The sequence below is a fragment of the Rhinolophus sinicus genome, linkage group LG06 (genome assembly GCF_036562045.2).
Source record: "Rhinolophus sinicus isolate RSC01 linkage group LG06, ASM3656204v1, whole genome shotgun sequence".
Taxonomy (NCBI): Eukaryota; Metazoa; Chordata; class Mammalia; order Chiroptera; family Rhinolophidae; genus Rhinolophus; species Rhinolophus sinicus.
In genome coordinates this window covers 49532261-49553106 of record NC_133756.1, presented here as the reverse complement: position 1 = coordinate 49553106, position 20846 = coordinate 49532261, and the positions used below count along the sequence as shown (strand labels likewise).

General features: G+C 36.8%; 1 protein-coding gene across 6 annotated transcripts in view; it reads right to left on the bottom strand.

Annotated features, from left to right (window-relative positions):
• SH3GLB1 (SH3 domain containing GRB2 like, endophilin B1) overlaps positions 1–15304 on the bottom strand; it is a 38486-nt gene extending 23182 nt beyond the window's left edge. Inside the window, exons 1-3 of one of the 6 annotated variants that reach the window (XM_019751762.2) lie at positions 14920–15304; positions 4679–4820; positions 2078–2206 (exon numbers count right to left, since the gene is read on the bottom strand). In XM_019751762.2, coding sequence (XP_019607321.2) covers positions 2078–2206; positions 4679–4820; positions 14920–14991 — 343 coding nt within the window. In that variant the 5' untranslated portion in view covers positions 14992–15304. The remainder of the gene's footprint in view (positions 1–2077; positions 2207–4678; positions 4821–14919) is intronic. The other 5 variants (XM_019751756.2, XM_019751758.2, XM_019751757.2 and 2 more) reach the window with 5 other exon arrangements.
• Positions 15305–20846: the final 5542 nt, after the last annotated feature.

Here is a 20846-nt window from a genome sequence, read left to right as displayed (position 1 = left end):
CTGTAGTTAAGGTAGTTTTATTTTAAAAATAAATTTAAGATTATAAATATCTAAATAAAAATGACAAAGATGAACTCCTTATCGTTAATTGTACTAATTCTACCAATGGGACAAATAAGGATGGCTACACTTAAAAGTATTTATGGTCACAGTTCAAATAGTGTAGATATGCTTATAAAAGTATAATGCTTAAAATATTTTAATAAACAGATCAAGTCAAAATTTGTCTTGTTTCTATATTTATGCACTTATCTCAAGTTTCTATAAATAATAGTATATATTTGTTATTTTAAGTTAAAAATAAACCAGGACACGTACTGTGGAATATAGAGTGAAAGAAAAGGAACCACAAAGAAAAGGAACTAATAAGCTTTAGTTCTGTGGATTTTAATGCCTTCTTGTTAGGATGAGATTAGATGTGATTGGTAAGGAACGTAATAGTAGAACATAGTAGTTAGCTCAATTTCTGGATACAGATCTGCATTTGAATTATTAGCTGTGTGATTATGGATGAATTATGCAATCTCTCAAGATTCAGCTTCTTTAAAATGGAGATAACAAAATTTACATTTTAAGTAGATATAAGTGAGGATTTACTGAAATAATACTTATATTGTATAGTGCTTAGCCCCACTGCCTGGAATAATTTCAGCTATTATCAATTACTAATAAATAGACTCACAAAGCCCAATTCTAATAATCAGGGTACATTGTATGGAAATATTAGAGATGCAAACAGATTAAGTGGATGAAAAAAGGAAAAAATTCAGAAGCCTTTCAGATGTTCATGCTCCACCAGGCTTTCAGTCCGGTGAAGCAAAGGGCTGGGTCTCCTTCATGTACTTTACGACTCCAGCATCTAACTGTGTCTGGCACAAGCCAGCAAAAAAAAAAAATTTAGAAAAAAATCTGTTTAATGTGTCAAGTTTTTCTAAAAGTAATAGTTAAAATTTAGAAATAAAACTAGAGAAATTTTAAGCGTTTTCCAACTTCTGAAACAATTATATTTTGAAGAACACAATGTAAAAGTTTCAAAGTTGTATATCTAAAAGCCAGTCAATGGATTAACAGCATTCATTACACAATATTTAGGTTATTTTCTTCTGACATAAAGAGAACTACTAAAGTTTAAGTTCATTCTGTCTCAGAATTTGAGCTGTTTCATAATTCAGGACTTTGTGTAAAAAATAATTTAATTTACCAACTATTTCATATCCAAATAAGGATCAATTTCTTGCAGAAGTCTTAAGAAAATTATTAGACATGAACAATAGGAAATGAAGCTATAGAAATCTTAAATAGTCTTATGTTCTGAGAAAATTAGATTTGAAGGATAATGATATATAACGAACTTCAGTTATACATTAAAAAAGTCAATATAGCAACTAACAAAGCTGGCGTAACTGTAAGATATGATTATAAAAAATTAAATTATATGAAGAAAATAGAAATGTGACCCAAACCTCCAGAGATAACCATTGTGAACATTTTTGTGGTACTGACATTATTGTGTAACGAAAGCACTAGTGATTTGTTCAAACACTTACTATGTGCCAGGTACTTTCCCATAGAAATAAGTAAGTCTTAAGAAAGCCGTGTGTGTGTGTGTGTGTGTGTGTGTGTGTGTATGTGTATGTAAATACATATGTGTATATGTATGTGTATATATGTACACACATATGTATACATACCTATGTGTATATATACATATATATGTGTATATAGATATGAAAAAAATATGTTATCAACTAGAGGAGACACATGTAAACAAAAACTGCAATGTATCATTAAGAAGTACAACAGAGGTGTTACAAGATTCAATGGGAGTACAAGTGAAGAATGCATTTAACCTTTTACCTAAAAGAGCATGTAAATTCTCAGAACAATATGTACTTACATATATTAAATATTAAATTGAACTGTACATATTTATTGGTTGTCTATAATTCTCACATCATCCAAAATTTTAACAAAAAATTTGAACTTAAAATGGATTCTACTAAATGTTGATGTCTCTACATAGTAAAAATCTAAAAGTAAAGCTATTTCTAAACAGATCTTTTTGACTTTCACTTACCATAAGCTGTTCCTGGGCCAAACTCAGTGCCTGCATCAATCATATATTGTCCCAAAAGTTCTGGGTTATTTATGCGACTTGGAGCTTTTCTATCTAGCTTCTCATAAACAAATTCTTCTATCCTGGCATCTAGGAGAAAGGTTTAAAATTACCAATGATTTCAAAAAAGCAAAACTATTTAAAAGACTGTTTTGTGTCTACTACTAGCCTTTTATCGCCCTATAAAATAAACATGAAATTAGCATGCTTTCAAGTATATATCTTACTATATAATTTTTTTATTTATACGTTAGAGTATTACACAGCTCTAAAAAACATATTTTAGAAATATGATAAAATATTTTGTAACAACAATATTTTAAAATATAGTAAAACTATTATTACTACATCCGTATTTTATGGCATTCTATGTTCCAGAAAAAGGTTGGTATTAATACTGAAGTTGCTTTTGCCCCATTCATATAATGTCTAACTTTTAACTTTGAGTATACGTTCATATTTTCAAAATCAGGAATTTACAGCTATGAAAATATGGATATAAGGTATCCAGAACCAAAAAGTGACATACTTCTGATGCCTTTTTCACATTTTTGCTTGCTTGCAAGCTCTGTCTTCCTAGAATCTAAATATAGGCATAGGAGTTTATAAACAAGAGAACAATCCATGCTTTGAATAGTCTATATAGACAGAAATTAGCAATATGATGCCTTGGCTTAATTTTATTTATTTATGTTTAAAGTATATAGACATCTCTGAGCATGTATTGACTCAAAAGATTTCATCAGTAAGATAAGTTTAAATACAAAACAAAAGGTTAAAAGCAATTATCGAACATTATAAATGGAAAGGAAAAAATTCAGTAAAATCTAAATAAGTAGTTTGTTAGTATAATATTTAAAAAATTCACATTTGCACTGCTGCCTAACAGAGAGGTATTCCTCCAAAAGTGGAAGTTTCATACAATGCACTGAAAATTTCAATATTGAGCTGAACCAGTAACAGAAACACTTCAGAAGTTGGAAAAATGTTAATGATTATACATAAAATAGGCTGTTGGAATAATACTTGCTTTTGTGGTAGTCTCTGGTGCAGCATCAGGAGTTTTTAAGCAGCATTTTAAAACCATTTAATTAGTTAAAACTAAAATAAGTCAGTTCAAAACAATTATTTAGAAAATATTACGTAAATTTCAGAATTTCTTTTTCTGACTGTGAGAGTGATTCTTAGCTTTGCTGCTTTCTACCTATCTGGTCAAAAGTTTAAAGTTGAACACCATGTTGATTTCATTCAGTTAATAAAACATTTGGTATTTTTAAATAAGTGTTTCATTTCAATAAGTCATAATAAAATGTTTAAAAATATGTAGGCAATTCTGCTATAATTCAATATATGGATTTCTGAAAAACTCTAGGTTCTGAAAAATCATACACTAAAAATAATAGGACTTTACAAGAAAATAGAGTTTGGTTTGACCACTCAAAGTCCATGTAACTTTATTACCAGAGCATGAAAAAACAAAAATAATCATTACTACTTCATACTTAAAACCACTGTAACTTCTTTATACTGACACCATTCCCATTTACCAGTCGTGTATGAGCTTATTTGCCATTCAGAAAAACGTGTAGTAGTACAGATTACGTATGAGTATGAGGAACGATGGGTAGAGAAAGGAACAAGAGGCAAACTGTCTAATATTTTTTTTTAAGGTGACATTGTATATAATTTAAATAGCCTTAACTGAGTAAGAGGTACTACAGGGTATCCAAAGAAAACAGGCCTCAGATTGCAAAAGGTCTATTTTAAAAGATCACCACAATTTAAAAATAGCACAGAATTACTAATATTTTTTATAGTGCTTGAGGTTTATCTAATAGCAACAAAATTTAAATCTTGGAATTTTAAGTTAGTATCTAAAAGTTTATACAATAACACTAGGGAAAAGGGGAAGGAAAGCATGCATTGCTGTCTTTGATCTTCAGTTCTGAAACGTAAAGCTCATAGTGAAAAGAATGGGTGTCAACCCACCTGGTTCTAGTTCAAGTTCCTCTTCTAATTAACACTGGACAAAATGCTAACTTGTGAGTTTCAGTTAATAAACAATTATTGTGAACCTTATTTGCAAGGTTGAGTTGAGTGACCTGAAAAACCTTCAAGAGTTGTGTAAAAATCAAATGGAATAATTTATGTCAAAATGTAAAACATAAACAAATAATTGGTAACTAACTTTTTATATAATTTTCCCTTAATTATTTATGGATAATTCTCTCCTGTGTGAAAAAGATTAATTGATTTTCATAGCTCTTTATAACTTAAAATTCAAAGTCACTGTCTGAAATTGAGTTTTCAAGAGGACTCTACAAAGGCCTGAAAAACATTATTTGCCAGTTTGTTAGAGGATACACAAAGAAGTGTTTATCACCCATTTCTTCACCAAAAGCAAAAAAAAACAAACAAAAAAAAAACATAAATCTCAAAGCCACAAATCAAAAAGTTCTATTTTTCCAATAACCATGAAAACATTTTTTTTTAACATTAAAAAACCTACTAACAAGTACCTTTTAATAAGATCAGTCAATAAGGTAAACAAAAGTTTCTTACTTGGATTTGGCTGCAATAATACTTCAGTTTGTTTCAGTATTTTTTCTGTCCATATTTTGGTACATTCAGCTTTGCTAAGGAGGTTCTCTAAGTGAGCATCCAATTCTGTCTTCTCTGCCTGGCCAAGCTTTTCTTCTGTGAACTGTTAACGATTATAAAAAATAAATAAATAAATAAATATACCTCAATACATTTTAGGAACCTCTATCAACAATTAAAAAGAAAACTCAAATTCAAACAATCCCAAACATGCAAATTGTTTGTAAACCATTGCATATGAATGCTATTTTTTTGACCCTATGGTAATTTATACCTCTTTGTGGCACTTATTATGCCCCTATCTTATAGTAAAAACGTATCCTTAGTTCTGCTAAAATGTATGGTAATCTACAGAAAATCTAGTATACTGCCTGGTATATAAAGTATACAAATATTTCTTACTTATAAAGGTAGGTTAGTATAGAGGTGAAAAGATCCTGAGTCAGTTTAATTTGAATTCATATCCTGACTGCAATGCTGTGTGTCCTGAGCAAGCTTTTGAATATTTTTTTCTTAGGTATCCTCTATTGTAAAAGAGACAATACATATCATATAGTACTTTGAGAATTAAGTTAAGTATATGTAAATCACTTTGTTCGGTGCCTAGTAATTATTATTATGAATTTAAAAAGGACTGTTTATGTTTAATGTGGCTTTGTATTATTGGCATTTTAATCACACCTAGTTAGATAGGGTTTTATGGGATGTTCTGGGAAACTATCATTTAAGTTGTTTCTTCAGGATATGTTCCAGCAACAGATTTGTTGACTAACTTTTATAATATATCCTATTCAAACTATGGAGGTATCTTTTAAAGATCATAAAATATGGTTAAACATACTCAATGTATCTATTTTTTATTATCTTGAGCGTGTTGGTTTTTGAGGAAAGGAAGAATTGTTCCTACACTAACAAAGAAGTAAAAAGATTTCCGTGTAGATTTTATAGAGTTCTGGACACTTGTAATTAAATACTAGAAGTGATAATGACTCAGGCTGCTTACCATGCATAAGTTTTTTTCTAGAATATGTGCCTCTCCCCCATCATAACAGAGGTATATCACTAACACTAATTCTATGCTCAGTCATTTCTGGCTAACAAAATATAATGTTCATCTTACTTTTTGTTTTTTTTCTCTCACTTCTTAAAATATCTTCTGCTGCTTCATTTTTCTGAGTTTTATTATCTGTTTCTTTCAGCATCTTTCTCCTTGGTCTAATACTTTCAACTAATTATCAGTTGGAACTTTTAGCTGAAATGTTCTCTAGAATGTTATTCTTAGACTTCTGGTTACAATCCCCCACCAAAGGTCTTATTCAGGGGCTAGAAATAACAGCTTCAGTAGTTTTTGTAAAGCCTTAGGTCTTTTTTTGAGACTGGCCTGTAGCCAAGACCTGACCCAATGGGTGGGACTGAGAAAAGCAGTTCCAAAGCTATTGCCTAAGCCCATAAGCCTGCAGTATACTGTAACTGAGGACAGGCGAGGCACTGGGCAAAAGGTCAAAACCCTGATCCTAAGATCAGTTGGGTAACTGCAATGTCATTCTTAAGAGAACTCTGGTTGTCTCTACAGATCCCTGAGATTCTAAGCAACAGACTCCTACAGAAGTATAGATTAGAATTTTCCATGTTCAGAGCCTACTACTCCCAATGTTTAGATAATCTCCCAGATAAAGTAGCCAATAGGAGGGGTGGGGGGGAAGAAAAACATACACCTAGGTGAACATCACCTACCCTGTTTCCCTGAAAATAAGACCTACCCGGACCATCAGCTCTAATGGGTCTTTTGGAGCAAAAATTAATATAAGACAAGTCTTAATGTTATATAAGACCCGGTCTTATAGTAAAATGTGACTGGGTCTTACATTAATTTTTGCTCCAAAAGACGCATTAGAGCTGATGGTCTGGCTAGATCTTATTTTTGGGGAAACACGGTACAAGTATAAAGGAGGATCTACCAAAAAAATTCTTCACTTAGCACCTTAATATGTTCATTCCATTTATTCCTTCATAAATACTTATTAAGCACCTACTTATGTGCTAGGCACTATTCTAGGCACATGGCTTTCAGCAACCAGAAAAATAGACAAGGTTTCTGCTCTTGGGAGCTTAAATTTTAATAGGGAAGACTGACAATAAACAATTTTTTAATAAGCATACAAGGATAAAAAGATGGTGGAGACTCAAGACCAACATAGGTGGTCCAATTTTTCTTGAGTGAGTTACTAAATGATTAACTGAGTGAATTAATGAATTCAAGTATAGAGGAAAGAAGAATTCATTCTACAAGGGGACAAGGGAGCAGGAGAATCAGGGAAGGCTTCAAAGGGAGAAAGATATGCAACCTGGGCCTGGAAGAGGGAGCAGGAGTTTGAGGATTGAGAGATGTCAGTGGTTAGAAAATTAGCTTCTCTGAGCAAGTAACAACTAACCTGAGACCGAATGATAAGAAATGAGCTATATAAAGATCCAAGGTAAGAATATAGATTCCTCTGATGATTTATCTTCCAGTTGCACTTCTAGAGGATTATTAATACCACCTTTATGCATATTAATTTTTTGGTAGAAGTCCTTAATTTTATTTAATACCCAAGAACAGATTACTACAACAATGAACAGATCTATAATTTAAAAATCAGTATTTATTAGCTCAGTCTTTGTGAAAAGAACTCTGTTAAGAACTAGAAAACATGGTTTCTGTTATAGGAGAGCTAAATGAAAAATATTATTTAAACAGTAGAAATCTACAGGCCTATTTTTTTTAGTACATAAAATCATGTTAAACTTTACCTAACAGATGTATTAGAAACACACTGGAATTAAACATATAGGCTAAAAATTACTAACCATTGTTTATAAGCAGTGATTAAAGAAATAATCACTGAGTTTATCTGATACAGTTAGGTTTCAGGGCAACTCTTCTCCCAATAATATTTCAGAGAATCAAATTAGAAAATTAATTATTTGGAAAATAAAATACTTCAATCTTCAGGTCAAAAGGCCTGTTTACTTAATTATTTAATAATATTTCCTCTGTGATTCTCATAACACTACCTTACAGGTATCGCTCATTAAATACACTTTTTTTTTACTGAAAAAAGACAAACAGAGTGTGAAAGTGTAATAGAGCAAAGATGAGTATTTAACAAGTCATTTATTTGTTAAAGAGTCTGAGCAAAAAACAAAGAAAATATGTAAGCTGACTTACAAAGTAAGATTCTACAAACAAACATAGTAGGTTTTTACTATTTTAGTTCAGAGGAGTAAAAACAAAAACAAAAAATATAAGGAATGCTTAAATATGAGAGAGAGAGAGTCTAATTATAGAAAACTTGTCTAGAAAACAGCAGTAGAAAGGCCCACATGAACAATGTATTTAAAGTATCAGTAATAAATTCTATGTGATGTTTATTTACACTTTCTGAGTGAAAACAGCTATAATTTTTTTACTCTACCTACATTTGTGCTTCACATTTCAGTACATTATGGTCATTTTATCCTCTACTTTTTTGTTTAATGTTTTTTTCCCCCCTCAATAAAACCATTTATAAAACCTTTCTCATACTTCTGCATTCTTAACAGTGTCAGGGCTTAGTACATGTTAGGAAATGCCATACAACATACTAAGCTGTGCATTTTATATCAAACACTAAAACAAAATTGTTATATAGGTAAAAATCATAATTTTAGTGATGAAGAAGTGAGGCTCAGAATGGTTAAACATTTTCCCCAAAGTCAGTGTTGAGATTGAATCTCACATCTCTTTGAATCATAGTCTTATTACACTATACTACCCTTCTAGTAAATACTTGCTGACGTCAAAAAAACTAACACTTTTTATCACCATTATCCAAAAATATTCTGTGCGTCCTTGCCCTTGTGTCTTTGTTCACAGCAGTCTGGTCAGCTGTATCCTACAGACCACATCTGCTTCCTACATGATCATCAATAATCATCAAATTAAGGGTGACCTAACCTTAATCCTATGTAGAACGAACAAAAAAGGGTGGGGGGAAGACACAGAATATTGTTAATGTTATATATTTAAGCTGAAATTGTAAATTTAAATGTTATTACTTAAATGTATAATTGTAAAGGTATAATATTTCCCATGATTTTATCATTGTGGGGACTCTTCAGAATTGTTTCCGTTGTTAATCAGAAGGTACGACATGCTAAGATAACAAAGTAGTACAATATTTAATACGTACATTTTTCTCTAAAACATTTAAAAAAAATAAGTCTACTGCAGGAAATGATGAGTCATATCAAGTAAATTAAGGTTTAAATTATTAATAAAAATATTTATGGAGAAAATGGTATGTATTTCCTTCTGTATGAGATGTATGATCAGCATATGTCATGGGTCTTGCCCTCAAGGCTTTTATGACCTTAACAACACTTCCTGAACACAAACATAGAGTCATAATAACGGTACTCTTCTCAGACGGACAAAAGACCTATCAATTCTTTCTTTTTTAAAAAAGATCCTTTTCCTAATTATCAAAAATTTTGAATTTTACCCTTAAAAATTTGTTTTCAACATTTTAAGTCTAAAACCATGGCTGACTTTGTAGTTTCTTGATAATTGTTGGTAATTAGAAACTACAGTTAATTTTAAGCATGCATTTTAATGAATGTACAGCAGTACCATTTAATCATTACATCCATTTGTGAAAACAATTTACATTGAAAGTCAGAAGGCATATAAGTCATGGAAATCCAAATCCAGTGTTCTCTAAAATGTAATTTGATATACAATTCTTTCACAATATTTCATTAGTAATACAGTAAAATGACACGAGAACAGAAAGTTTAATCCTCTCTCTTTATTAATTTTCTCTAAATATTGCTTTAAGGGAAGGACTGACTTTGAGTCAGCCACATTATACCAGGCACTGTAATCCTTCCTTTACTACAGAATAGGAATGTAGCCTATAGTATGAACCAAGGAGCCCAGATTCCATATCCTTCCTTACTAGAAAGAAAATTGCACTACAAGTAAAAAGATTGTGTGATTAAAGACATCTATTGATATAAATTCTAACCATCAATTCTTTGGGTAAAGTAATAGTTTAAAAGTAGCAAACTTCTTGTGGAAAATGTGTAACAAATTCTGAATATAACGTAGTAATAAACTTGAACGTAGATTGTTCTCAATTTTGGCTGCTATTTGGAATTACATGGGACAGCTTTCAAAAACACTTTTTTAAATTTTATTTTAAATGTCAAATCCAACCGTAAGGATTCTAATTAAATTGGACTGGGGTGCAGCCTGTAAACATTCCTCAGGTAATTTTAAAGTGCAGCTAAGGCTGAGAACCACTGTTTTAAGCTCATACATAATTATTTTAACATCAGGTTAATAAACCATCTTCTACCTAGTGTTTACAATTAACGTCAATACATCAATGGATGCGAACAGTTTGGGGTAACACTAAATACTGTTTTTATATAATGAGAAAACATGGACTTGAATGTGACATGTTTTATCTATTAGAATTTGAGAGACATGGTGAAGTTATCTGCAGTTTAAATTCTACAAAGGAAATGAGGGCTTGCGAGACTATTTGGCCAAGTTGGAATTCCATCCAGACAGCAGCTGACAGGAGCCAGTAGTTAAGGGTGGTGGCATTGTAGTCATCTTTAGATCTCCAGCTTAGACACACTATTAATGCTTGCTAAATTAAATGGGAGATCAAGGCCAAGCTTGAAACTAAATTTTAAAGAATTTCCTTTTCAGGAAATAGCTGGCAGTCATGAGGTTTACAGTGTAACTTTAGTAGTCAGTTCAAAGAAAATGTTAGAAATTTAAAATAAACTCCCTCCCTAAGTAATGTAATTTGAGAATATATTTTTTAGAAAGTATACACTCTTAAAGATGGTGAGCAAAATTTTACTTCAATATCAATTCTGAATTAAAAATGTGCCCACTTGAAAGATTAAACAAAGAAAATAATTCACAAAGTGGATATTTACTACAAAATGGATATTTACTAATAGTTAATTATGACAAATGGACTAGGCTATGAAGTCCTTGAGGGCAGCAAGTAGGTCTCATTCATCTTAGTAGCCTTCAATGCCAAGCACCTAGCAGGTACTCGATAAATATAGATTGAATTAAACAGTTTAATATTTTAGACTGGCATTAATCAACTACAAGGTCAGTATATATAATGTTAGAAAAATACTAAAAAAAAAATAACAAAATTATTTAACATGCTAAATGATTCAAAGAGTGAAATTTGCTGATGTATACTAACTACCTTGCCTGGCTAAAATGACATAAAAAATTAAAAGAACCATGTTGGATAGTGTGAGAAGTGAATAAGAAAGAAACAGATTCGATTCCTTAGGACATTCAGTCTTATTAGAGATGTGAAAACCACAGAGTAACGGAATTTTAGAGCTCCAAGGGACCTTAAATAACAGTTCATTAGAAGAAAAATGCCACATGATCATACAGAATTGAAAAATAACACATGATTTCACACCAAGCTTCTGTGGTCTGAGATGGACCTGAAATTGTATTATGAGCGAAGGAAAGACTACACAGAGAGGAGACAGAGGGCATTCAAGATGAGTTTAGCTTATGAACAAGTCTAGAGTTAGAAAAGTACAAGATACTTTTGAAATTAAAAAAATAGTTTGATAAGAATAGTGTTTATATGAAAGAGAGAGAAAAGACAAGGCCAGAAGGGAGTATTTAATGCCAAACTCAAGACAGATTCTAAGAACTAATAAATGGCTTTTAAGACTAATAAAGGAACAATTGATCGAGGATAAATTGCCTGATGCTTTTGTATTCTATTGTTTTGAGGGAGTTAAGAACAACAAAAGCATCTCAATAGACTGTTAAGTAACAGATATTTCAAGTTATTTATATATTTCACCTTAACATTCTTTTTTTTTTTTAAAGTACCAAGGAATATAAACAAATTTTAGAAGGGTAAGAGTGGAGTTATGAGACCATTTAGATACTTTAACAGTTTAATTTTACTTTTTTTAAAACAGGGAACATGTTTAATTTTTAACTTAAAAATGTTTAAGTAAAGTAAAAGAATGTATGGTAGTTGGCAAACTGGAGAATGTCCTATTCTGTAAGGTATAATTTTAATAGAAATTGTTATTTGGAAATGTGAATGCTGAATTCCATTCTTATTGTTCTTATTACTTATAATGAGTAACTGGCATAGTTCTTATGCTATTCTTAGCATGAAACTTGGCACTTTAGCACTATACTGATGTCAACTCAATTTAGAGTGGAAATTCAGTTATTGAGTAAATACTGAAAAGAAAAAAAGCAGTATTTTGTTGAAAATTACCACACAGCACTCCAAATTTTGCACGTTACATTTTGAAACCACCCTTTTTTATTTTTTCTAACATATTTTATTTAAAAAAAGTATTGTGGAAAATGTCAAACATATATAAAAGTATAATAGCATAATGAAACCTCATGACCCCATAACCTAGCTTCAACTATGAACATTCTGCCAATGTTGTTTCAATTACCCCTCTTTTTTCTTCTGAAATCTATTAAAGCAGTTCTCAGACATGATATTTTATAAATATTTCAGAATGTATCTCTAACATACAGACTTACTATAAAAATACATATTAAAGGAACCTGTTCCTCCTGAATTTTTTCTCTTCTTAGTAAATGGTTCACGTCAACACCTCGGAGTCATCCTTGACTCATCCTCCTCTCATACCCCCGAGTCAGTCTGACAAGCAGTACTGGATAGATTCTCAACCTTCCCTGCTACCACTCTTATTAAGTCACATTTTGCCGGTCCTATGGTTATAATTCCCTAACAGGTCTGCCTAGCACCCCTGTAACCTCAGAGTCTTTGCACTTGTTCCTTTTGCCTAAAACGCTTTTCTCCACAAAAATCTATGAACTGTGACTTTCTTGAGGTCCCCTCCTATTAGAAAGGCTTGCCCTGATCATGTCTATACAACATGGCAAGAGCTGCCACCTGTGCCATTAACCAATCCCTTCTGGCCTTTTTCTCCATCACCACCTGATGTATTCACTCGTTTGTCATCTCCTGCTAGATTCTAAGTTCTTCTGGAAGGGCAGATGTTTTGTTGATTTTATTCACTGCAGTATCACCAATGTCCAAAATAGTAGGGATAAGCAGACATGAAGTAAACACTTAAGTTTTTAAGACTCAAAATTATTCGACAGTTCACAGATTAGAATAGAATTTAAAAACTTTTTCCTGAAGAATTTGAAACAATGAGTAATTATAATTCATTTGGAAAGTAGTACATCTTGTGAGAGCTTTGCCAGATTTTAAAAAGTGAGTCTACTGACAATTTAAAGAAAATTCTACTATGCATACTATTTAAGCAGTGTGGATTATATACCTGAAAACATATCTAGCTATTTAAAAGAGGGGCATTATATAGTGTAAAATCTGCATTCAGCATCTAGAATCATAGGGAATCAGCACTAAAGCAATACCAAAGGCTCTGCCTCTTTTGCCATCAACATTAAGTCTCACAAATCAAACTTAATTTCAGACCCTCAATTCACTCATTCTTCTTGTACCTTGTCTTTGAACTATTATAAGTAGGCTAATTTACATCAAGAAATTATTTTAACGATAAGGTTCAATGTCTTTACAATATATTTTAATGGAAGATGGGGGACAGAGGGTTAAAGCAGCTAGCCTCACCCTGCAGATTTTAAAACTTGGAAATCAAGAACTAGAAGGATTTTCCCATTTTTAATTGTTACTTAAGTGTTATGGAAATGCTTAGATCGTACTAGATGATCTTGAAGGTCTCTTTAGGATCTAACATTCTATTATTCTATATATCCTAAACCTGCAGTGTTTATCCAGGAAGAGAGAAGTGGCTTGCAGTAAGTAGTAGGTCAGCAAGTACTTGGCTATTTACTAGCCATGCAAGTTAAGCAAGTTACTTAACCTCTCTGAGGCTGCTTCCTTATATATAAAAGGAGGTTAACGTTAATAACATCTATCTGGCAAAGTTACAGAAAGGACTGGAGATAATTCGTTAAATGTCTAGCGAAATGTGTGACAGTTTTTTCACAACACAGGCAGCTAGTACCTTGTTCTAGTTCTACCATTCTTTTGCCAAGAACAGTGCAATGTAAGAGCCACTATGCCAGTAAAATTGGGGTAATGGAGACAAGGAAAGTAGTAAAGCAATACAACTGTTTTACATTTCAGTATCCATTTGATACCCGTATTAGAAAACTTGTTTTCTCTTTACAAAAGAGAGTGCTGTTGCTACTGTAACTATGTCATTAACTTAAACACCAGATTGTTTATAACCCGTGTTGCAGTGAAATTTACATCTGTTCATAGATTTCACCGAGTTGACATAATGTGGGAAATGTAGAAAACTGTCCAAGTTCTCCAGCACTGACACTTCCTTGATTGTGGAGGTCCTCGAGATGGTTAACTTTGCCCCTTAAAGGGTGTTTGAAACATACCGCTGGGACTACAGGCACAACACAAATGTCTCCCCTCTCTCTCCTCGCCCTACGGCCGGTGCTTCCCATTTTGAGAATGAGTGGAAAGCCCCAAACTCCTCGTTTCCCCTTGGCCTTGGCAAAGTCCGGACGCCAACTGGCGAGCTCCATTTCTCCCGCGGGCTGCCAAGCCCAGGGGCCGTCCTTTCATGGAGCGAGAGGGCTGGAAGGAACTGTGTTGGCAGCTCTTTGGGTTGAAGGGCAGGAAAAGGAAAAAAACTTCCTTCTTAGACTCACTCGGCGGGGAGGGCGAAAGAGAGGAAAGGAAAGAGTGGGGGTGGTGCAAGAACAGTTTGTCTCTCTGCTAACCCCGCGGGACTCGCCAGGCCTCCGCCCGCCCCAGGAGGGAGGTCACACGAGCACCCGCGTCGTGGGGTCAGAAAGGCGGGCGGTGCTGTGCCTCGGCTCGAGGCCGAACTCAAGGTGTCCTCCAGGGGCGGGAGGAAACGCCAGGCTCCGTCCCCACCCCACCTCACTTTCCGGGAGCGGCGGTTGGGCAGAAGGGGATCAGAAAATTGACGCCAGGCCCTCAGGGGCACCAGGCCGCACCCATCACCCGGGCCTCCGGCCGCAGCTCTCCTGCCGTGCGGTCAGCTAGACTGGGTGCGGAGGGCGCCGCCGCCTCCGGCTGGGCGCTCCGACGTCCCCGCCTTGGCCCCGCGGGTCACCGCCACCCGCCCAACCCCAGTACCTGTACAGCACGGCTGAGGAAGGTGCCCGCGTCAGCCGCCAACTTCTTCACGTTGAAGTCCATGATGTTCATCCTGGGCGGCAGCCGGGCGGAGCTGCCGGCTGACCTAGCGGGGAGGCGGAGGCGCCTCGGCCGGGCTGGGGCGCCGGGAGGGAGTGGCGGGGGCAGACGTGGTAGGTGGAGGGAGGCGGCGCCAGCTCCGCCGCCGCAGCTGTCGTTTCCGTCCGGGGGGGGCGAGAGGGCGGGGCGAGGGGAGAGGACGCACGCCTCCGAGCCCGACGGGCGGCGGCGGCGGCGGCGGCGGGGGTCGAGAGGTAGGGCCTGTCCAGTCCCGAGGGTGGCCGCTAACGTCCCGCTGGCAGCGGGGAGCGAGCAGAAGACGAACAGACTGGCGTTCTGACCCTGTGGGGCCGGGTCCCCAACGGAGCAAGCGGGCGCCGGCCGCGGGGCGGGGCCTTTATAGGGGTTATCGCAGGAACAGCGACCCCTTCAGGATCGCCGCGGTATGGCCGCGGGGCGTGCGGGGAGCTTGGCCTGCTGGTCCCCAAGGAGTGTCGTGTTCGCTGCGAGGGGCGCGCCACAGGGCCGCAGCAGTGCTGCGCGTTTGTAGTTAAGTCCGTGAGAACCAAGAGCAGAAACAACTCAAACCCCCCTCTTTGTTTTAAGAGAAAATATGGAAATTGTAGCAAAGAATTACAATATCTGTGAAATAGAACCAACAGTTCTACAACAGCTCCGTCATCTTGTAGCACCCATGCCCAGCTGCTCTCTGACGCCTGGATGGCGTTTGGTTGCGCATGTTTGCAGGCCCCCACCGGGCCTGTTGTTTGTTCATTCTTTCAGCATTATAGATATCTATTGTGTACAGGACTGAATCTAGTGTTGGAGATACCATGGCTGAGATAAAATTGGGGTACTTCCTGGACAAGACTTTGTCCTTGCCCTCAAGAAGCTCTCAGTTCCTTTACTTAACAACCTTCAGGGATTTCTCCATCCCCAGTGGAAGCTCTATTTGCTGCCAGAGGACTTGGTGACTGCCTGAAGGCAGCATGCACCTGCTGGGATACAGGATCAATCTTAGGTGCCTGCTTTGTCCAGAGTATGGTGCCTGGGACACAAAGTGCCAAGTGGGGGACACAAAGAACTATAAAATGGTGAGTGAGATAGAATAACTCTTAAAGATTCAAGGTAGTGAATTTAATAACAAATGATAATATGTGAAATCTGTTCAAAACCCCCTAATTCCGAATAACTTCATAACCAGTTTTCATGATACAGCCTATAGTTGAACTAAATTAGAACAGGTGCAAGCATGGAGAAAGACGTTAGTATAGCAAGAATAAGAAAACACTGTATTTTTTGTGTCGCTGTGCCCTTTTGTTACATTAGGGCTGGGAAAATGCAGGCCCATGAATGCAGGCAATGAAATGAGCTAGGATTCATGCTTGTTTTACTGAAACAGCAACCACAGAAAGAGTGGCTGTTGTTAAAGTCTGAAAGATTAGTTCCTAAAGGTATTGTAAGGAACAGCAGATAACATAATATATATGTTCTTTTATTGTTTATGGTGGTGACAAAAACAACCACTTCTTTTTAAGATAACTCCAATAGAATGACTCTACAGGCCAAAAATATTCCATGTGTCTTTCACATAAACCTGCTTTTCCAGAAATATGGGACAGAAAATATATAATTAGGAATCTTGTTTTTCTTTTATTGTCCATTTTAGATTTATATGTGGAAAAGCACTCACTCTCCACCGATGTCTATCTTCAGAATAAGTACATTTGCCATAATCTATGTCCATTTCTACAAAAGAATCACAGCATCACATCCACCATTATAGGAAGAAACTCTGGATCCTCTTCTTCAAAGGTGTAGATCTTCCTGACTTGGAAGACACCTACACATCTTCCTGTTGAGCCCACTATAGCTGTAATACTGTTTCTCTTGTTTCACTGACAGATTCACACGACTATATTGTACTGCCTCAATTTTCTTATCATCTATTTCCTGCTTAATTCCATGTAGTTGACTTCCACTTCTATAACTATACCTAAAAACCGTTTTTGAGGTTGCCAATTATATTCTTTTTAAAAAGTTTTTAAAAAGATTTTTATTAAAATATAGCTAACATACAATATTATTAGTTTGAGGTGTGCACCATATGTTCAACATTTATATACCTAAAGAAATGATCACCACAAGTCCAGCAACCATCTGACATCGTACCACGTTATCACAATCTTGTTGACTATATTCCGTATGCTGTACATTACATCCCCATGATTTATTTGTTTCATACCTGGAGATTTGGATCTTTTGTTCCCCTTCACCTTTTCTCCCTTTAAAAAATTTTCAATTACAGTTGATATTCAATATTAATTTATATTAATTTCAGGTAATAATATAATGGTTAGACATTTGTATAATTTAAGAAATGATCCCCCTGACTAGTCTAGGACTCACCTGGCACTACACACAGTTATTACCGTATTATTGACTATATTCCCTGTGCCTTACTTTACATTCCCTTGACTGTTTTGTAACTATCAGTTTGTAGTTCTTAATCCCGTCACCTTTTTCATTCTGCCCCCAACCCACTCCCATCTATCACCCCAACACATCTAGTACCCACCTGACACCATACTTATTGCAAGATTATTGACTATACTCCTTATTCTATACCCTACATCTCCATAACTACTTTGTAACAACTAATTTGCACTACTTAATCCCTTCCCCTTTTTCACTCACCCCCAACCCTTCTCCCATCCGACAACCATCAATATGGTCTCTGTGTCTATGAGTTTGTTTTTGTTTTGTTTGTTTGTTTTGTTCTTTAGATTCCACATGTAAATGAAATCACATTGCATCTGTGCTTCTCTGTCTGACACCCCACTCAGCATAATATCCCTTAGGTCCATCCAGGCCACTGCAGATGGCAAGAACCCATTCCCTTTCCTGGCCAAGCAATATTCCATGTATATGTGTACTTCCTCTGTATCCATTCTTCCATCAACAGACACCCAGGCTGTCTCCACATCTTGGCCATTGTGAACAATGCTGCAATGAACATATGGGTGCACACATCCCCTCGAAGTAGCTTTTGGGTTTCTTCAGATAAATACCCTGAAGTGAGATTACCAGGTCCTTCTTTGTGTCTTGTTATAGCCTTTGTTTTAAAGTCTATTTTGTCTGGTATAAGTATTGTTACCCCAGCTTTTTTGTTTGTTTGTTTTCATTTCCATTAAATATATTTTTCCATCCCTTTACTTTCTGTCTGTGTATCTTCCAATCTGAAGGGAGTCTCTTGTAGGCAGTATATGTTGTTTTCTTATCCATTCAGCCCTCCTATGTCTTTTGATTGGAACATTTAATCCATTTACATTGAAAGCAATTGTTGATAGATATGTAGCAATTATCATTTGATTACTCATAATTTTGATTTTTCCCCCTTTCTTAAAGAAGTCCCTCAAACAGTCCTTGTAATACTGGTTGGGTGGTGATGAGCTCCTTCAGCTTTTTCTTGTCTGGGAAGCTCTTTACCTGTCTTTTGATTCTAAATGATAGCTTTGCTGGGTAGAGTAATCTTGGCTGTAGTGCCTTGTTTTTTATCATGTTGAATATTTTGTGCCAATCCCTTCTGGCCTGCAAAGTTTCTGTTGAGGAATCAGCTAACAATCTCATGGGAGCTGCCTTATGTTACCAGTTGCCTTTCTCTTGCTGCTTTTGGGATTCTCTTTGTCTTTAACCTTTGTTATTCTAATTTTAATATGAATTGGTGTGGGCCTGTTTGGGTTCATCTTGTTTGGGACTCGCTGCATTTCCTGGAATTGTATGTCTATTTCCTTCACCAGGTTAGGAAAGTTTTCAGTCATTATTTCTTCAAATACATTCTCAATCCCTTCTTTCTCTTTTCTCCTTCTGGTACCTCTATGATGCAAGTATTGGTGTGCTTGATGTTGTCTCAAAGGGCCCTTAAACTATCCTTATTTTTTTAGATTTTTTATTGTTATTATTTTTTTGCTGCTGATTGGGTGTTTTCTGCTGTCTTATCGCTGATTCGATCCTCTGCTTCATTTAGTCTGCTGGTGATTCCTTCTAGTATAGTCTTCATTTCAGTTATTGTGTTTTTTATTTCTTACTGGTTCTTCTTTATGGTTTCTATGTTATTTTATATGCTTGCAGTCTCTTTGTTGAAGTTCTCACTAAGTTCCTTGGGCGTCCTTAATTATTTTGAGCTCTCTCTCTGGTAGGTTCCTTGCCTCCATTTTGTTTAGTTCTTTTTCTGGAATTTTCTCCTATTTTTTCATTTGGGACGTATTTTTTTGTTTCCTCATTTTGGCTGCCTCTCTGTGTTTGTTTCTATGTATTAGGTAGATCTGCTATGTCTCGCAGTCTTGGCTGGGTGGCCTTATGTAGTAGGTACCCTGTGGAGCCCAGTGTCACAGTCTCCCTGGTCACCTGCACTGGGTGCTCCATGAGTTTCTCTTGTGTGGGTTGTGTGTGCTCTCCTGTTATAGTTGAAACTTGATTGTTACTGGCACATCACTGGGTGGGATTCACCCTTAGGCTGATTGGCTATGCATTTTATCCACATCCACAGCTTATGGGCTGTTGTGCAGGGGGCTTACCCCACTGAACGGGATTTGCCCCAGCAGTGTCTGGTGCCTATTGAGCTCACCCTTTGTATGTGCCACTTATGGGGCTAATTGGGTGGTACTCTGCTGTGGTCTGAAGACATCCTCCAAGTGTGTTGGTTCTGGGGCCTCTTGGGAAGGGCTTTGGTGCGTGTCTAGATCAGCCACTGCCTGTGACTGGCCAGGGACTACCTGGTAAGAGCTATAAAGTGTTCTGTTGTTGTTCACTGACTGTGCTATACCTGGAGGTGTGTGGGAGAGGCCATGCTGCAAACTGAGGACAGCTGCCACCAGTGGGCCCTGCATAGCTCTACAACAAACTAGGATACCCTGAGACCTGCTGCACCTACTAGCCCCTTTAAGATTCAGCCACTGATAAAGCCTTGTGCAGTACACAAATTGGGTGAGGCAGGGTTTCAGGGAGTCACTAGAGTGGGAAGAGTTGTGTTCACCAGGTTAATGTAGATTCTGGTTTGGTGCCAGTTCTGAGCCTGGAGCTATGTAGCAAAAGTCTCAAACCACACACCAAGGCCAGTCACTGCTCACTTGGGGCCCACATACTCTAATCGTTTTCCAAAGAAGAGTGCAATGTGGGGTGTGGGGGTGTGGGTTGGGGGGTGGCTGGCTGCTGACTGAGAAAGTTCCTCCAGTGTTTGGGGAATTGAGTGGGGCAGGGTTCCAGGAAGTCATCAGGGTGGAGTAGATGAGCTCACCAGACCAATTCAGATTCAGATTTGGCCAATGGGGGAGGGTTCAGCACAAGAAAGATGGTGCCCGCCTGCTGGCTGCATGGGAGAAGGACCCCACACAGGGAAAATGGGAACTGTTCTCTAGCCCTTGCCTGGAAGCCACACACTTCAGTCTGCCCCCTGTATGCTTACAATGCCCTGTGATTCAACATCCCTCCTCTGGAGCCCAAGGTAAGTGCCCGCAAGTGAGTGAATCTGTGTGAGGGCTTTGAAGAGGACATCTGAATTTGCCACAGTCTTCTGTCCCACCCAGATGGTCAGAATCCCCCACTGTTTTCACAGCCAGGTGTTTCGGGAGTTCCTCTTCCCAGTGCCAGTACTCTGGGCTGGGGAGCCTGGTGTGGGGCTGGGGTCCCTTGCACCTCTGGGGGGGTAACCTCCACAATCAAGGTATCCTTTCTGATTCTCAACTGTGACACAGAGGTGTGGGGCCAGCCCATTTCACATTTCTGTTCTTCCTACCAGTCTTGACTTGGATTCTTCTTTATATCCTTAGTTATAAAACTTCTGTTTAGCTAGACTTCAGGTGGTTCTC